This window comes from Danio aesculapii, chromosome 4 (genome assembly GCF_903798145.1).
Source record: "Danio aesculapii chromosome 4, fDanAes4.1, whole genome shotgun sequence".
NCBI lineage: Eukaryota > Metazoa > Chordata > Actinopteri > Cypriniformes > Danionidae > Danio > Danio aesculapii.
In genome coordinates this window covers 11,495,726-11,513,616 of record NC_079438.1, presented here as the reverse complement: position 1 = coordinate 11,513,616, position 17,891 = coordinate 11,495,726, and the positions used below count along the sequence as shown (strand labels likewise).

General features: G+C 39.3%; 2 protein-coding genes and 5 non-coding genes across 7 annotated transcripts; 4 read left to right on the top strand and 3 right to left on the bottom strand.

Annotated features, from left to right (window-relative positions):
- The first annotated feature begins 411 nt into the window (after positions 1-411).
- On the top strand, positions 412-483 carry trnae-cuc (transfer RNA glutamic acid (anticodon CUC)). Its single transcript has one exon. It is a non-coding gene; the product is annotated as a tRNA-Glu (tRNA).
- A 65-nt stretch (positions 484-548) lies between these two features.
- trnay-gua (transfer RNA tyrosine (anticodon GUA)) lies at positions 549-635 on the bottom strand. Its single transcript is given in 2 exon segments — positions 549-584; positions 599-635. It is a non-coding gene; the product is annotated as a tRNA-Tyr (tRNA).
- A 90-nt stretch (positions 636-725) lies between these two features.
- On the bottom strand, positions 726-797 carry trnae-uuc (transfer RNA glutamic acid (anticodon UUC)). Its single transcript has one exon. It is a non-coding gene; the product is annotated as a tRNA-Glu (tRNA).
- A 1,901-nt stretch (positions 798-2,698) lies between these two features.
- trnak-cuu (transfer RNA lysine (anticodon CUU)) lies at positions 2,699-2,771 on the top strand. The gene has a single exon. It is a non-coding gene; the product is annotated as a tRNA-Lys (tRNA).
- A 545-nt stretch (positions 2,772-3,316) lies between these two features.
- Positions 3,317-3,390, top strand: trnan-guu (transfer RNA asparagine (anticodon GUU)). The gene has a single exon. It is a non-coding gene; the product is annotated as a tRNA-Asn (tRNA).
- Positions 3,391-5,223: 1,833 nt separating this feature from the next.
- Positions 5,224-8,703, top strand: LOC130222700 (uncharacterized). Its single transcript, XM_056455228.1, has 4 exons — positions 5,224-5,346; positions 5,585-5,689; positions 5,799-6,654; positions 8,699-8,703. The coding sequence occupies exons 1-4, from the start codon at positions 5,224-5,226 to the stop codon at positions 8,701-8,703; spliced, it is 1,089 nt and encodes a 362-aa protein (XP_056311203.1).
- Positions 8,704-9,218: 515 nt separating this feature from the next.
- LOC130222081 (uncharacterized) lies at positions 9,219-16,264 on the bottom strand. The gene is made up of 11 exons (XM_056454705.1): positions 16,085-16,264; positions 13,004-13,228; positions 12,720-12,890; positions 12,464-12,611; positions 12,204-12,361; positions 11,732-12,069; positions 11,564-11,656; positions 11,331-11,479; positions 11,044-11,250; positions 10,741-10,949; positions 9,219-10,660 (listed from the first exon to the last, which is right to left on the bottom strand). Exons 6-11 carry the CDS (start codon positions 11,990-11,992, stop codon positions 10,053-10,055), a joined length of 1,527 nt encoding a protein of 508 aa, XP_056310680.1. The 5' UTR covers positions 11,993-12,069; positions 12,204-12,361; positions 12,464-12,611; positions 12,720-12,890; positions 13,004-13,228; positions 16,085-16,264; the 3' UTR covers positions 9,219-10,052.
- Positions 16,265-17,891: the final 1,627 nt, after the last annotated feature.

Sequence of the window (17,891 nt, the reverse complement as noted above, 5' to 3'; positions counted from 1 at the left end):
GCTGACATCAAAGCAAAAAGACAGAAGCGAGCCAGCCAGGAGTCGAACCTCAAATCTTCTGATCCGTAGTCTGACGCGTTATCCATTGTGCCACTGGCCCTGTCTGCTTAGCTTTTCATCTTTATCTTGTTGCTTGTAATAAGGACACAGCTCAGTCAACATGGAGTTCATTTAACACGGAGTTCGTTCAACACATGCTGTCCTTCGTTATTATGACAAGTTCTGGTGTCGATAGGATGCTCTTACAGTGCATGTGACAGTCCCTCCCTAGAAGAACTGTGATCCAGGGTCTGAGACTTTCTCCTCTCCAGGAGGAGGTTACAAGCATTAGATTTATTTTTGTCGGAGCAGCTGCAACATACTTGCGTAGAGGCCCACAGCTAGGCTTGAGGGCAAGTTTCTGCAGGACCTTCCCTGGTGGTCTAGTGGTTAGGATTCGGCGCTCTCACCGCCGCGGCCCGGGTTCGATTCCCGGTCAGGGAACTTCCTTTTGAGCTCTAGCTATGAAGATATATGTGAACTGCACAGGCATGAAAGGGCAAAAGACCTCCTTCGAGCCGGAGTCGAACCAGCGACCTAAGGATTGCCAACAACACACCTACAATCCTCCGCTCTACCAACTGAGCTATCGAAGGCTTATGAGAGTCCCACACAAGCCCACCCCCTTAAAGTTGCTGCAGTCCGACTGCTGGAAAAAAAAGGGCAGTGGCAAAAATGCTCTAGGCTTCCCATACCGGGAGTCGAACCCGGGCCGCCTGGGTGAAAACCAGGAATCCTGACCGCTAGACCATATGGGAGCTGCCACTTATGAGGGCAGTCTTGGCACAAACTTCAGTTCTTTCTAAAACAAAATTACAAAGTCAATATCATGATTTGAAAAAACCAATACCAAAAGATTGGATTGAAATAATTGAAAAAAAAAAGAGTTGCGGGATAAGGAAGAATTACCAGAGGTCTATTTTAAGAAGAAAAATGGAGAAGAGGTCAATATGAGCTTATGTACAGTTAAGAGTTTTTATGTTGTTTTTAGATCAAAGGCTTTTATAAGACCTATAGCATTCAACTACTGGAAGGAAAGATATGAGGATTTAAATGAAAAAGAAATATTCGCAAATGTCAGAATGAAATATATGGAACCAATTTTAGAAAATTGTAATTATTTATTGAAACATAATTGCATATTAACAGAAATGAGATTGTGTAAAATGGGAATTGAACAAGATATAATATGTAAGGTGTTTAGGAAGGAAGGGGAAGGTTTATTACATTTGTTCTTCTATTGTGAAAAGTTGGAGGAATTATGGAAAAATTTAAGAAAATTGCTAAATCGTTAATAGGGGACAAATATGTGGATGAACAAAAGAACTGGGAAAAAAACATTTATTTGGTCAAAATGAATGTGGTATGTATGCTTTTAATCTATGTATAACAATTGCTAAGTATGTGATTTGGATAAGGAGAAATATGGCTAAACATGATGGGAAGAGAGTGGATATATGGCGTATGTTTAAAAACAGAATGGAGATGGCTGTAAAATTGATATTCAAGTATTTTATAATACAAGAAAAGGAGGATGTATTTATAGAAATAATGGTAAAAGGGAACTTAATGGTTGAATACAAGGACAACATTTTAAGTTGGTTATGGGAAAAATATGAAGTCTAATAATGAGTGTTGTAAGTATCATGTGATTTTTGTGTGATGTGATCATTTCTTTGTAAAAATGTAAATATTTGATTTTAATGAAAAAAAAAAAAAAAATCTCATCTGAACTCGGAAGCAAGGCAGGGTTGGGCCTGGTTGGTACTTGGATGGGAGACCACCTGGGAATACCAGGTGCTGTAAGCTTTTTAAATTCCTTCATTTGGCAGCTAATACACTTCCCAAAATATAATTAAAAAAAAAAAAAACTCTAAATTCCTCTATGAACTCTGGAACCAGCCAAGTCAGTGTACCCACTTCCCCTGATTCCATTCGGGGGAAAGTGGGTACAGTGACTTGGCTGGTTTAACTTAGCAAGAGCTGTTGGTGCCCCGGAGCAGAAACATAAAAAAAACAAAAAACAGGTAAACAATTGAGGGGACAAGGGCCTTGTTTCTGTCGGTGCTGTGTCAATGCAAGCTGAGCTGCGCTCCGCTCCTGGTGCTGCGCCTATTTTTAAATAGCTAACTCTTGACGGCTGCTCTCGCTTACGGCCATACCACCCTGGCAATGCCTGATCTCATCTGAACTCGGAAGAAAAGCAGGGTTGGGCCTGGTAGGGACTTTTGCAGCAAGTAGGCTGGGTTTACGATTGCTAAGCTAGAATCCTCTGATCCATAGTCATTAGCGTTATCCTTTGTGCCACTGGCACTCCGTTCAGCACCTTGTTAGCACATTGTTTGAAACAAGGACAAGGCTCTGTCAACCTGGAGTTCCATCACCACACATTCTGCTTCGTTTTATAGCAAGACGTTGTGTGGATGGGATGCTCTTACAGGATTCCTGACAGTCCCTCCATAGAAGACCTGAGATCCAGGGTCGGAGACTCTCTCCTCTCCAAGGCGTTACAAGATGACATCAGGGTTTAGCAGAAGTTTGTTGTCCAGTGCCTGGATTGGCTAAGTTACTTATTCCAGTTGACTAAAACACAGCATCAATCTTCACACAGGTAGGGAAGGTAATGATCAAAACAGTGACTCGAAAAAAAGTGTCAGAAGCCTGGCTAGCTCAGTCGGTAGAGCATGAGACTCTTAATCTCAGGGTCGTGGGTTCGAGCCCCACGTTGGGCATTTCTGTTACCTTTCTCTCTCTCTTTTCGGCAGCTTTCATTTGGATTCATCGAGCGTTCCTACCAAGACAAAGTTCAGCATTTCTACCACAGTTGCATTAGTGTCTGAGTCTCTGTGGCGCAATCGGTTAGTGCGTTCGGCAGCTTTCATTTGGGTTCATCCAGCAGACCAAGTGAGACAAAGTTCAGCGTTTCTACCACAGTTGGTATGTTTAGTCTGAGTCTCTGTGGCACAATCGGTTAGCGCGTTCAGCTGTTAACCGAAAGGTTCTTGCTTTGAGCCCACCCAGGGACGAACGAAGGCTTCACAGCCTTGCAACTGCTAACACATGCAACGGGCAATGATCCTGGGCCATGTGCTGTCTAGCATTACAAGTTGACATCAGGATTTAGCAGAAGTTTGTTGTCCAGTGCCTGCATTGGCCAAGTTACTTATTTCAGTTGTTACCTTTCTCTCTCTCTTTTCAGCAGCTTTCATTTGAATTCATCGAGCATACCTATCAAGACAAAGTTCAGCATATCTACCACAGTTGCATAAGTGTCTGAGTCTCTGTGGCGCAATCGGTTGGCGCGTTCGGCTGTTAACCGAAAGGTTGGTGGTTCGAGCCCACCCAGGGACGAAATAAGCTTTTCTCTACCTTGCAACTACTAACACATGCACTGGGCATAGAGCCTGGGCCACGTGCTGTCTGGCGTTACAAGATGACATCAGGATTTAGCAGAAGTTTGTTGTCCAGTACCTGGATTGGCCAAGTTACTTATTCCAGTTGACTAAAACACAGCTTCAATCTTTACACAGGTAGGGAAGGTAATGATCAAAACAGTGACTAGAATGAGAGTTTCATAAACATGGCTAGCTCAGTTGGTAGAGCATGAGACACTTAATCTCAGTGATGTGGGTTCGAGCCCCACGTTGGGCGTTTCTGTTACCTTTCTCTCTCTCTTTTCGGCAGCTATCATTTGGATTCTTCAAGCATACCTATTGTGACAAAGTTCAGCATTTCTACTACAGTTGGATTGGTGTCTGAGTCTCTGTGGCGCTACCTGGATCAGGATCGTCTGTCTCAGTCTCTCTCCTCGTCCAATCGTTGCTCTCGCTCTCCATTGTGAGAATGGACGAGAGCCAATCTCCGCACTCGCTTTCCATTGTGAGAATGGACGGGAGCCAATCGCCGCTCTCGCTCTCCATATTGAGAATGGATGAGAGCCAATCGCGTCGCGGCATATGCAAATGAATGTCAACACCGCTGTCTTCTGACGAGAGCACATCATCATATAACCGATCAAGGTAAGTTATTTTTGTCAACGTCTATATCTACTGATAAAAGTTGTTTTGTCAATTGTAGTCTTTTTGTTATGTCAGTCTTGGCCTCCTAACGCTGATTTATAATTTTATGACAAGAACTTTAACAAAAGTCACCCTAAGTTCACGTTTTTGTGCATAGTGTCAAAGTTCACGACCCCGCACCCTGTTTAACATTGCAGACTTTTGATACACTTGCAGAAATCATTGATTTTGTTCGAACGTGTCTTTAAATTAATAACTGTATCTAAATATACATGCATATACACTGTATATACGGTTGTTTGGATGCGTCAACAGCTCCCTCCCCCCGTATTTCTTAGCCAAAAACAAAATAAAGTTTACACAAAAATATATACACCGGTATGTCCTACACTTAACTATGTGCATAATACTTTTGGTTTGGGGTGTTCATTGTTATTTATTTTTATTTTTTTATTATTTGTATCACCAAAGCCAACCATGCGGTGAGTGGCAAATACAGAAGTCTAGATATTATTGAAAGTCTTTGTAGTATTATTATGGAATGCTATAAATATGATAAGTCGTATATGTCTGTGTCTTTTTGTTTTCCATTTGTAGGAGAGCTGCTTGGTGTTGACTACCTCCTGAGTCAGACTGGACAGCCCATGGCATTGAACCCAGACTCAGAGGAAACAGAGGAAATGTTGGAGGATGTGGATGAAGGTGGGGAAGAAGATGAGGGCTTCGGGGAGGACGAAGTATATGATATAACTTTGCCAAGTCTCTCAGATGACCCAAACTTCTCCATCTCCTCCCACTTCCTACCCACCTCTGAGCCCATTGCCATTGCCCCAGCTGCTGTCTCTTCCATCCACCCTGCTGCCTCCACCGCCCTGGAAACTAACTCCTCTATCCGTCCTCCAGCCTCCACTGCCCTGGTAACTACCTCCTCTATCCATGCTCCAGCCTTCACCGACCTGGCTGCGACCTCCTCCATCCACCCTCCAGCCTTCACCACTCTGACTGCCACCTCCTCTGCTGTTTTCATCGGCCTGGCTGCTGCCTCCACTGCCTATCCTGCTTCTGCATCCACCCAGTCTGCTGTCTCCACGCTCCACCCAACCCCCTGCCCCCTCCATCAAGCATGCTTCCTCCTCCCAAACTGCTGCAATCACCATCTTCTCTGATGCCTCCTCTCAACCTGTTGCCCACTCCACCCAACCTACTGAACCCTCCACCCAGCCTGATGCCTCTGCCACCCTGGTTGCTGCCTCCATGTTGCAGCAAAGCACTCCGACATCTGAGTCTGGTGTATGTAAATATCTTGTAACCTATCTATGTTTACGCATCTAACGCATCAACAATCTGTGTTTTGTGCCTATGTTTGTTATATATATATATATTTATATATATATATATATATATATATATATATATATATATATATATATATATATATATATATATATATATATATATATATATATATATGTGTGTGTGTGTGTGTATGTGTGTGTGTATTATAATTATTATTTTTATTTTTTTAGGCTGTGGATGGCTCAGGTGTACCAGGTATGGACAGAGTGGACAGCCTGGCAGATTATCTTGTGGACCTGAGGAATCAGCCCTCCCTTGTCCTCACCAACCAGCAGGTAAGGAATATAAACCCACTCTTTGTTCACTCTTTAACTTGTCATACTTGCTTACCTTTTGCACGTTTTGCTTACTCATTAGCATGTATTATCTGCTTTCTCTGCTTAGGTGAGCAATATTTTTGCTCTTTGGCAGAACCTGCTGGACTATGACAAGCAGAGGGTGGTGTTTGCAGCCAGGCATCAAGCAAAGCTGGACACTGGGAGGTTTAGGTCTCCAAAGAAGAAGCAGGAGTTTACCCCAGGAGTGGAGAGTTTGAAGAGGCATGCCCTGACCATCTCTGCTCCACTTGCACAGTGGCCAGATTGCTGTTGCTTGGTTGAGACCATTTTTGTCAGGCTCTGTGCCATACATAGAAAAACCAAAAAGAAGGGGACCGGCACAGTGTCGAGATGGGATCTCATCCTGGCAGACTACAGGAAAATCAGGCGCAGCATTCTGGCCAATGCTATAGTGATGAAGCAAACTAACCTTCAACTGCTGGATGTGAGTCACACCACCCTGGTACAGTGGCATAATAAAAAAGTTAAACAGCAGGACACAGCAGTTGTGATGCAGGGGCTGCAACTTCCAAGCCGCTTGTCTGTGGCGGCTGACCCCCTATTGCCTGCCAATGTGAGCCCCCCATCTCCACCACCTCAGCCAGGCCCGGCTCACCAGTACCACTTGCCCAGTAGCACTGTGGGCCAGGCTAAACTAAAAATAAAAAGGACCATTTTGTCAGACCCACCAGCTTTGCCACCTGCTCAGATGCAGCAAGCCCAACGGCAACTTATTCCTGCTCCACCACCAGGGACTCAACTGGTCATGCTGATGCCAGTGGCCTCACAGGGGTCTTTGCTGGCTTCTGCTCCACCGGCTTTTGGGTTTGGCCTCTCTTCTGCCCCTCCTGCCATTCCATCCACACCTGGTACTGCTGTTGCTCCCGTTTGTAATCTGACCTGCAAAGTACAGCATAATACATGTAAGAAATGTGGGCAGTTTAGAACAGCGGAGACTGGACACAGCCAGTACAAGGGCATTATATACTGCCCCTCCGTAGAGGCATTGCCGAAGGAGCAGTGGTTGGAAAGAATTAAAAAAGGAGAAAAATAATAAAAATGTTCCAGAAGACCTGGGCACTTCCTGAAGTGTTTATTTTTAATATTGACATTTAAATATTTTCACGAGTCTTTTTATTTTACTTGTAGTTTTTTTTTTACTTTAAATTATAACTTTTGTTTTACTTGTAGTTTTTTGTTACTTTATAATTAAAAAAATGTAAATTTCTAATTTATTTGTTTTTATCATTTTACAGTTGAAGTTATCTTTGCTCATTTCATTTTGTGTTATTTATTTTTGTTTAATTTATTTGCACATTTTTTATTATTTTTATTTATTCCAAGAAACATTTATTTATGTAAATTGCTTTATTTATGTGTGTGTTTTTTCTCTTCTTTTGCACTTGTTTGCACTGCTGTTGAGCTATTATATTGTAAATGTAAATAGTTGGCTATGACTAATTTTAAATAAATGTTTGGTCATTTTAACTGTTTCTCTGCTTGTTTCTTTAGTTGGTTGTGTTTTGCTATACTATATTTCAAAAAATTAAATAGGCACAAAATGAAATAGTCCAGAAAATAATGTTTCAATAAAGAAACTAGTTTGTAGTTTCTCTATACTTAGCAAAATACTTAGCAGAAATGTACTTAAAAGCAAATATATTTCAAAGAAAAAAGCTAATAAAATATGTAGTATTAATCAAACATTAATAGTACAAAGTAACTTTTTTACCTGTAAATAAATTATTAAAAACTAAATGAAAAATATTTTCCTCTTTCGCCCCCTTTTCTTCTCTTCTTTCTCTTTTTCTTCTCTTTTTTTCCTCCTTTTCTTCTCTTTTTTCCTCTCCTCCCTTTCTTCCCTCTCTTCCCCCTCCGTAACAGACTATTGTTCCCCAACACTCACCAATGTATATAAAGCAGAAATGGCAAAGGGAAGCCAATATAATAATAACAAATGAGGAATGGGTTAACTATTTGGGAAACACAGATGGTCACAATTAATTCAGATTCATGAAGGGAATTTATTTGGAAAAATGTAATCAGGTTCTTTATGACACCTGAAATAAAATACTTTCAAACTAGAGATCAAGAAATGGTGAATGCTGGAGAAAATGTGGAAATGTATTGGCAGATCATTTCCACATATTTTGGCACTGTAATATTATACACACCTATTGGCAAGATTTTAATAAAGAGATAAATGTAATAATGGGATTGAATCTGGAATGTAATTTTAAAACTATGTACCTCTGAATTTACTCTGCAGAAATACCAAAAAATGATGTGTATCTTCTTAACACACTACTAACAACTAGCAAAAAGGCCATTACAAAGAAATGGCTCAAGGAAGATCCTCCATCTGTAGGCGAATGGTATGATATTGTTAAAGAGGTGTATGACATGGAAGTACTGACATTTACTTTGAGACAACAAGACTATAAAATTCTGCATACTGGGGTAAATGATTGAGAAGAAAAGGATTGTTTTAATTTCATTGTGGTGCTTTAATTTTATATATGTTTGGAGCTTGTTGATCTTTGACACGTAACCCTTAACAAAATTTTATACAGCAACATTTTATCAAAGATAAATATGAATGTAAATAAGATTGTATTCGGTGACCTTTGACACTTGTATGTCTTTTTTGTTTCCATGTTCCTTTAAAAATGTCTGTTTGTTTGTTTGTTTTTTTTGTTCTAAACTGTTTTGAAAAAGGAAAAAAAACAAAAATGTATCATCATCATCCTGACGCAAACTCAGCATGTAGTTTTGCTGCTGTTAGATCAAAAACAACAGCTGCCATTCATGTTCATACACTGTAAAAATAATTCTGTCGGCCTGTCTGTCTTTATAAATAATGTCTTACATTTTACACTGAATTTTGTCCAAAATATATTGACTTTTTTCTCTTTTGCTAAAATAAATTCTTTTGTATTTGACTGTATATTATCTCTTTTGAATTAGGCTAGCTGCCTTATTCTCTTCAAAGAGCAGCTCTCATACAGAGCCTGTTATTTCAGTGTTTTTTTCCAGGATATTGTGGATTCCTTCTTTCTAGTCCTCGGCTGATCACATGGAAAATTTGGAATTTGATCATTGAATTGTTTTTCCCGGTCATTTTCCTTTTTTTCTTATTTATTTAAACTATCACACACTTTTCAGGTGAAGGGGAAAAGTGTTGCACTTATCTGAAAAACCTTTTTATGTATTAAATAATAAAGTGGGTTTTTTTAAAGGATTACTTGTTTTTAAATGAAATAAATAGTTAGAATTATTGTTAAATATATCCTAAACACTGTGTCTGTGTTTACACCTTTATTTAGTTTAAAAAGCATAATATGAATGTGAAATAACAGTACAGTGGAAGACTATATATAATAGTAATATCAAATAATAACCACACTAAAGAAAATAAACAACTTCCAGTACATACTGTAGGACTCTAATGGTCCATTGCATGTTCAAAAATTGACGTAGATCTGAGTTGAAAATTAAGAAGTTTTATTTTGAATGCAAGAAGTTAGAGAGTACAAGTTCTGCGCAGAAGAGATGTAACCTCAGTTCAGCTCTTTTTAAGGCTCTCCTTCATGCTTTTATACTGTCTTTCGCACATTATCTAATCCCAACCCTCTTGATTTATATGGTGTCGCCTTGACCGTTTGACCATTCAGCAACCAGACGTTCCTCTTTCTGGTCTCTGTGTATACCACAGAAAACTGAACAAAATCTGAACATTAATCAAACAACATAGAGACAACATAGGTAATGTCTTAAATTAAAAATGGTGGTGAATCCTAGGATGAATATACTATAGCTTGCTTGAAGAATTAACATGCCTGGTTAATTCTTGGCAGTGAGGTCCATGGCTTTTTTTGTGGTTGAAATTAAGGGTTCGTGGGAGGTAGGGTTACGAGCAGCTTCAGCATACTTACCAGGCTGTAATTCCACATGTGTTGCAAAGAATCCAGAGAGAGGAGAGAATATGGAATACCCTACTCACACTCTCACTATTGCATAAAGGAAACTTATGAGAAAAAAAGAGTGAAAAAAGACAAGTCAGTAAGAGAAAATACAGTTCTCTGGAAGTAAAGGTGAATGGTTTGTAAGACCCACTCATTCAGCCTATTACAACCAAGTCTCTATTTAGAGAGAAGTGTTGGCGCTTGACATTGCAGGAAGAATCCTTCAGGGTGAGAAGAGCAGGGATGGTTGTCCAGAGTCCAGAGAGTGAGGAGAGAATATGGCCACAGGTGGAAACTTGGAGTTGGACATGCTAGAAGTGAGTGAGAATGGGGGACGGAAAGATGTTCTTTCACATTCAGTCCAATTCCAGCCCTTTCCCGGCAAAAGATCTCCTCTTTGAGCCATAATTATAGAGTAACTCTTCATCACTCAAAATGTCTTTTGTGGCAATGAAGAGAATGATGTCTCTATCATTAAGGACATACAGCCTGGGCCGGATATTGGCTCTTTTGCTGGAGTGACGTATCAGGCGTCCGTAATTGAACTTCATGGGATGGCACTGGCAACTTTCTTCATGTGCGTCAATGCACATGGCTTCATGTTGCTTGTTCTTATAAAAAAACAAATGTCCAGGTCTAATGCCACTGGTCGAAACAATTGCCATCCCATCTTCATGGCTAACCAGCTGGCCGTGGTATTCACAGACAACCTCCCCAATTTGAAAGGGTCTTTTGGTGAAAACACCATCACCCTTGTCAGGGACGGGTCTGACAGTCAGTCCTTTCCAGCGTTGAGACAAAATCATTTTATGCACAAAGCTGCTGTCGATGACTGAGTCCAACCTGGCAACAGGCTTCCACTGCTTCAGAACCACTGAAGCCTGTGGGACATTTGACGTCCACCCTTGTTTGTCCATCCAGCGGTTTATTTTGGACTCTGATGGCTGCTGTCCAGCAAAATGTTCTAGAAACACAAAACACATCAGTATTTGGCTATTCTCACTCAATTTCACTGTTTGTGTCATTAATCATCTGTATACTCACCAAGAGCATGCTGTTCACGCAGCTTGAGCTGCTCATTACACCAGCGGTCATAGCAGTGCCTCTCATGTTCTGAGCCACACAGCTCATTCCTGCGTGCCCTTTTTGGAGGAGGCCCCTCCAGAGTCACTGGACAGAACTGCTCAAGAGTTTTGTAGGCTGTCTCTTCGTCCACCCTTGTCTCTTGGCTGGAAGCTCTACTGGACCTTTGTCTATAAGATCACAAAAAATAAATATTAAAGGAAGGAAAGACAAGGCTGTGGGTTGCAAATTTAAGAATAAGGATCATTGTTGTTAGAATCTCACCGTGTTTTTCCAGCAAGCTGATCTAGCACACTTAGAGCCAGAAATGCATCTGAAGACGTTTTCCTCATGTTGTTCCTTTCAGCTGTTTCTGGCATGTGCCCAAACAGCCGTGCCAACACATTTCTCTCCACTTCTGACTTCAGGTTTTGTGCTGCTGCCTCAAACACTCTCTGGGCATCACCAAAGGTCACACTAGGGAGACTGTATCTGAAACACAAGGCAACGTAAGAATGCAAAAATTGGACGGATGAACACGTAGAGTTAAAGACAGGTGTAATGTTGCTTACTTGTCATGTAGTCTTTTTAAGTCATTGGAGGGATTATAAATCGATCTCCCACTGCTTGACACAAAAAATGAATCAACTGCCACATCGTCGCCGGTGCGGTTTTCTTGCAGCATTACTGGCCGCACCTCATTGAAGTACAAGTCAAACCACTAGTTAGAGAAAGGGTCAAAAATAAGTATGACTTTACCACAATATATTTATTGCTGTTAATTTAAAGTACAATATAAACTTACAAGTTCCTGTTCGTGTGACAACAGTACTTTGTGCTCCTTCACTGCAACACAGACACCATTCTCTATCCGGCTTCTCCCCTCCCAATCCTCAACCTGCAAACAGACAGTTTTGCACATTGATGAAGCATAGGAAGAAAGAAGAGAAGGGAGGGAAAAACAAACACTTACAGTCATCTGTGTCACTACACCAGGTCGCTGAAGTAGCTTCAGCATGATAATAGCCTCCAGGTAGTACAGGACGAGCAGCCGTTCATTTTTAGTCAAACAGTCCCCTGTGATGGCTCCTGGATCCTGCATTTTACATATCACGGCCTGGAAATCTTTGAATGCAGCCTCCAAAACAGCAAGGCAGTCCTTTGGCAAAATTTCTTTGCCATTCCCAAGCTCTGACTTTTTCCCTGTGACCTCCATGCTCACTTTTTTGGACATAGCACTCTCTATTTCATACAGCACATCCAAAAAACTCTCACAGTCCTGGAACAGAGATGGATTGTTGTGGCGAATGTCTGTGGTGGTAATAATGTATTTCATGTACCTTGAAAAGAGATCAAAATTAGATTGTTACAGTCAGAACACAGCACAGCTGACATTATTAGTTAACACGTATATGGCAAACTTGTGGTTGTTCCACATTACCGACCTCTTGAGACTCTTCCAGTAGTTGAACACTGTCCATTTTGAGAGCTTTGTATCTGACAAGATGTTAAAGTACTCTCGCACTTTCTCCACCTGACGAACAAACATCAAGTTTGGCTCAGTGGGGTCCATGTAATGTAAGAACCTGGACACTGTTTCCACCTGAAATGACACATTTCACAATTAAATAAACTCTACTGCATAAAACAAGACCTGCATGTACATTTTTTTGCATGTATACCTTCACTCATTTAATTAACTTACTACTTGTTTGCTGTTTTTATGTCCTAGGTCAATGTGCAGGTCCTTATTAAATCCTGCTAGAAGGGGGTGATCAATGGAGTGCTTATTGTAAAAGCCTTTTTTGACCATTTCCACCCTCACGGAAGAGGTCCACTTCGGTCCAACAGTGCTGAAATAAAAACAATAAACAGCAGGTGATCAAAACGACTCTGTACATGAAAGAGAAATCCTATCCAGTGTACATTTAATTTTTGGGAATGCCGATGTGAAACTGTACCTCTGATAGTACTCTCCAGAGCTCTCGTCAGATAAGGGCTCATTTGGAGGCTCAACTGGACCTTCTCCAGAGCTTTGAGACACAGAAGATGTAGTCGATTGAGCTGGTTCCGGGAGGAGTGAAGGTAAGTTATTAATGACCAACCCCCTTGACTGCATCTCCGCAATCATCCTAAAACAAGGAACATAAAATAAGGTCAAATAAACAATACCAAAAATGCAGAATTATTAATGTGTAGATGTTTGATTTGAAGCCAGATACATCAAATCATAGAAGTTACAAACCTGTCTAGAGGATTAGTAGAGTCCAATATGTCACGAATTTCTCCAAACTCCCAGAAACGTCCTCTGTGGCAGAATTCAGACAACTCCTTCTTGGCCTCTATGACGACAGCCTGGATCTCTGTCTTTGTGCTGTTCCTCATACACACCTTCCTGAGATGCCCAGGAAGAGAGTGAGGAGCCTTTTTGCACACAGGGCAGAGGAAAAACATGCTGCTGTGAAAGGATCTGTGTGGATAATAAAACAACATGTTATAGAATGAAAAGACCAAGAGCAGCTTTGTGAAGGTTTGGGGTTTACTGCAGCCCACCCCAACTCCAGGTACAGGAACAAAGGAATGAGCTTTTTTATTTAAAGATAAAACCTAAAATAAAAATATAATTTTCAGTAATAATCGATTATATGGTTTTATATATATTTGTGTGTGTGTGTAATTTTAAATAAGACAATTAAATGAAAAAATAAAAAGCTTGTCAATAAAATTGTTTATCCATAAGAGTATGTGTTAGGGTCTTGAAATTCAAATAAAAAAAAAGACTTGTAACACATTTAAAGTTGATTTATACTTAGTTTGGTGATAGATACAATAAATAAAATAGAATATTTGATTTTCTGATAGATGTCTGCTCCAGGATGGAGGAACACATATCCTTTCTTATGTCTTATGATTATTAATAAAGTTGAATGGTTAAGAGTCTAGATCATATGATGACCTCAGTGTCATCCCTCTTCAGAGTAAATCTGGAGTAATATGTGCATGATTGTTTTTCTGTATGCCAAATGATTTGTTTCCTCCGTGCTGCCTGTGATGCATCTTATCAATGTTTATAAAAACAAGTTATGTAATATCAATTGTTTCATGCCTTTGACCTTAATAAAAATTCAGATTTGGACCTTTTAATATAGATATTGAGAACCCCTGTTTAGGCTATCACTAACAGGCAGACCCAGATCATCAGCCTAGAAATCTGCACTGGACAGTTTTTTCAGTCTTATTCCCGCTGGGTTTTATTTCGCACCCAATCGCCCCCACTATTTATTCACTCTGTTTATTTGGAACAAATTTCTTCTGACTGTTAATTCCCTGTTAAGACAAGAGCGAAGCCGAATGGTCTCTTTTTGCTGAACCTTTATGTTCTGTGCAGATCTGGGTCAGTCGGCATGAATATGGTTTCATTCACTGGGGCTGATAACAGAGTTCTCTGGAATTAATGTTAATTAAAATTAATTGTTGCCTTGGTAATACAAGCGTAATTTAAACAGAAGAAATGTGAGAAAGTGGCATGAGAATAATGTCAAATGTGTGGGTCTTGTAAAATAATAAAAGTTCTACATATATTCTCCTATTTTCAACAAGGCATTTTGTAAAATGTATCAAAAGTTTAAAATATTAATTTAACAGTTTAATTGTTAATTGAAATTTTTATTTGATTTATTATTTTTATTACTATTATTTTCAATTTTTTTTTACTTTGGTGGCACCATGGCTCAGTGCTTAGCATTGTTGCCTCACAGCAAGAAGGTCACTGGTTCAAGTCCCGACTGGGCCAGGAGTGTTTCTGTGTAGAATTTGCATATTCTTCCCGTTTTGGCCTGGGTTTCCTCCGGGGGCTCCGGTTTCAGCCACAGTCCAAACACATGCACTTTAGGGGAATTGAATTTACTAAAATGTCCAAGATTTGTGAGTGTGTCTGTGAATGAGAGTGAATGGGCTACGGCTGGAAGGGCATCCGCTGCGTAAAACATATGTTGGTCGTTCATTCCACTGTGGCGACCCCTGATAAATAAGGGACTAAGCCAAAAGAAAATTAATGAGTGAGTTTTATGACTGTGTGAACTCGGCCAGACTCGACTCGGATGTTAAGGACTCGGACTTAAGTCCAACTCGACCCCTTTTGGACTCGACTGGTTAAGGACTTGGTCTTGACTTGGACTAGACAAAGGTGGACTTGACCCCAACTCTAGCAAATTCCATTAGGTCACAAATTCCCCACTCACACCATTTAAATACGCCCCAATCTGGAATAATCCTGATTTCCTAGCTAACAAGTAGCCACTGAACTTTCACACACGGGCAGATAAGGGAATCACACAACTTCAGCATATCTTTAATAATAATAACCTGGCACCATTTTCCCTTATATCCCAGACATACAGCATTGGGAGTAATTGCTTCTTGGAATATTTACAAATCAAATCGTCAATCAAATCAAAATTACTTAACCAATCAATCTTTCCCACTGTTTCCGGTCTAAGCTGCAGTCATTGTCGAGTTATTATGGGTTTCACACATCAGTATCTGCTTCAAACTCGAAAGAGCTTCAGCCAATAACAGGGAACAACTCCAAAGTTGTTTCAGCATTTGTATTTTCAAGTTTGTCAGATTTGACAAGCATTTAGTTTGTCCAATAATACAACACTGTAGCGGTGTAACAGTAGTAGTAGCAATAGGTTGATAACCTTAGAAAACAAAATATACATTATTACCAATACTGGCTTAAACAGAACACAATATAATGTAAATAAAGACGTTTACTTTACAAACTTGGTCTCAGTGTCCGATAATTTGCATATTCAAGTAATATTTCCAGTATTAATGCAAGCATTTCACATTACATGAACTATTTAAACAAATGAACAGTATAATTAACTGAATATTGTGCACAAAATACTATAATGCACAAAATAATCAACTACAGTGCAACAAAATAGCAGTTATGTTTTATATTGCACATAATTATGGATAAGGCGATGCATAGGACGGTCCTATAGAGGTAAAGTTGGTTTTATATTCGCACATTCGTTCATTTAGAAGTCTCTATGTTGTTTACCATGTTACTTTGAATATTCTATCGAAGCATGCAAGTATGACTTGAAAACAACATTAACACTGTTTATTTGACTGTGAACAATGTTGTACTTTGATAGTTATTGGCTGCTAATATGATTTCTCTATTTAGAGTTTGCAAATAATACTTTTATGAAACTGAATTATTAGAGAGAATGTCTGAATATCCCAATATAAAACCAACTTTACCTCTATATGACGGTCCTGTATAATTAGAAAAAGTCATTTCTCATACCATCAGTGTCCCTGAGATGACCAAGTGCTGATGTGCTTCCCTTTTCTCACTCACTGCAGCTTTAAACTTAATGCAAGCAATCGTGAGTGTTTATTAATGCAGCGATGGCGTTCTCCAGCTTTCAGCGCTTGTCTGCATGCATCTGCCATGTGAGTTTTCCGTCTTCCGCGTTGACTCGGCACTTTCCGTATCTCCTCGGCAAGCTCCGTCAGCCAATTGCCTCCGCCAAATACTTATAGTTTTGATAGTTCCGTCTAATTCCTTAATGCATTGAGAATTTTTTATTGTTCATTAAAAGAAAAAAAAATGTAATTGTTATAACTGCAACACGGAACGGTAAAAAAGACCTACAAAAGGAAAAAAACAAAACATTATAACAATAAATATTCTGAAATTGAAGTACAGAGAGCTTAATGCATTGATTAATATGAAGTGGAAATCCGCGATTTGACTTTACAGTCATGCTGGGCTTTTCCCCCCATAGCCTTCCATTCATACGCATGCGAATGAATCAGACCGGAAACGCAGGGTCATGAGTTAAGTTTCGCAGTTTGCTGCAGTGCAAAGTTCAAGCTTCATGAACTCTGACCTGCGAAAAATCGCATCACAGGGGGATACTACAAGTCTGTAAAAATGAAATATCTGATTAAATATTTTAATAATAAAAAAAAAGTATTGTGAAAAGTACAGAGCCAGTAGTGACACTTAAAAATAAAATTTAAAATTTAATCATTAAAAAAAAAAACACACACACACTTAAGTGTAAATAATTATTGGATAACATTTTGTTTTGATGGGCCATTTGAGTATTAGTAGACGGTCTGCTTAATATCTGTTAATACTGCTCCTTCAACAGACATTGAAATGACTATAAGTAACTTTGCAAGTACATGCCAACTTACACGAACCCTAACCTAACAGTCTGTCTATAATCTAATGAGAATTAGTTGGCATGTAGGTGCAATGCAACCTAAACAGGTCAGTGCCAATAGCCTAGTGGTTAAGTGCGCTGACATATAGCACCCTGGTGCTCATAGCAACCAGAGTTTGATTCCCAGCTCGAGGTCCTTTGCCAACCCTTTCCCTCACTCTGCTCCCAATACTTTCCTGTCTGTGACCTCCACTATGCTGTCCAAATTAAAAGGTGAAAACCCCTTTTTTAAAAAGTTAAAATGAGCATTTACTTTGTTCATGCTTTCTGAGTAGTGTATTAAAATAAACCTGAACAGTTTTAAAATAGTATGTTTACACATGTCAAATTCTTTAAAAACAAAACAATTAAAAATATGAAGTATATTAAGTTAAGAGGTGATTTATTAAAATATTTATAATAGAGTAATCAGAATAAACAAATTATATTGTATATTCATACATTCCTTATTAACTGCATTGCGTTATCAAATTAAAAGCAGCACAGCTCGATCCTGAACACTGTCTTAAAATGTAAAAAAAAAAAAGAATAAAAGCATTTCAGCAAATGCTATTTTAAAATCTTTATTTAATATGTTTGATGTTTTGATTAATCAGTGGATTAAAAACTATGGTGGCTGAGAGATCTTAACATGCTCAATTTAAGTCAACACGTACAATTACAAAAAACACCAGTAAATTATTAAAAGATTTTTATCCATTTAACAGCACACATGCTGCAAATCCTCACAACGCACATGAAAAATTCACTGCATTTTCCCACAAATTAATAAAACGTGCTGCATATTCTCACAACACTAAAAGAACAGAACACAACGGAAACGTTTCAAGGGGACCCAAAAATGTGACCGACGCCACTGTGCCATTACTATTCCTC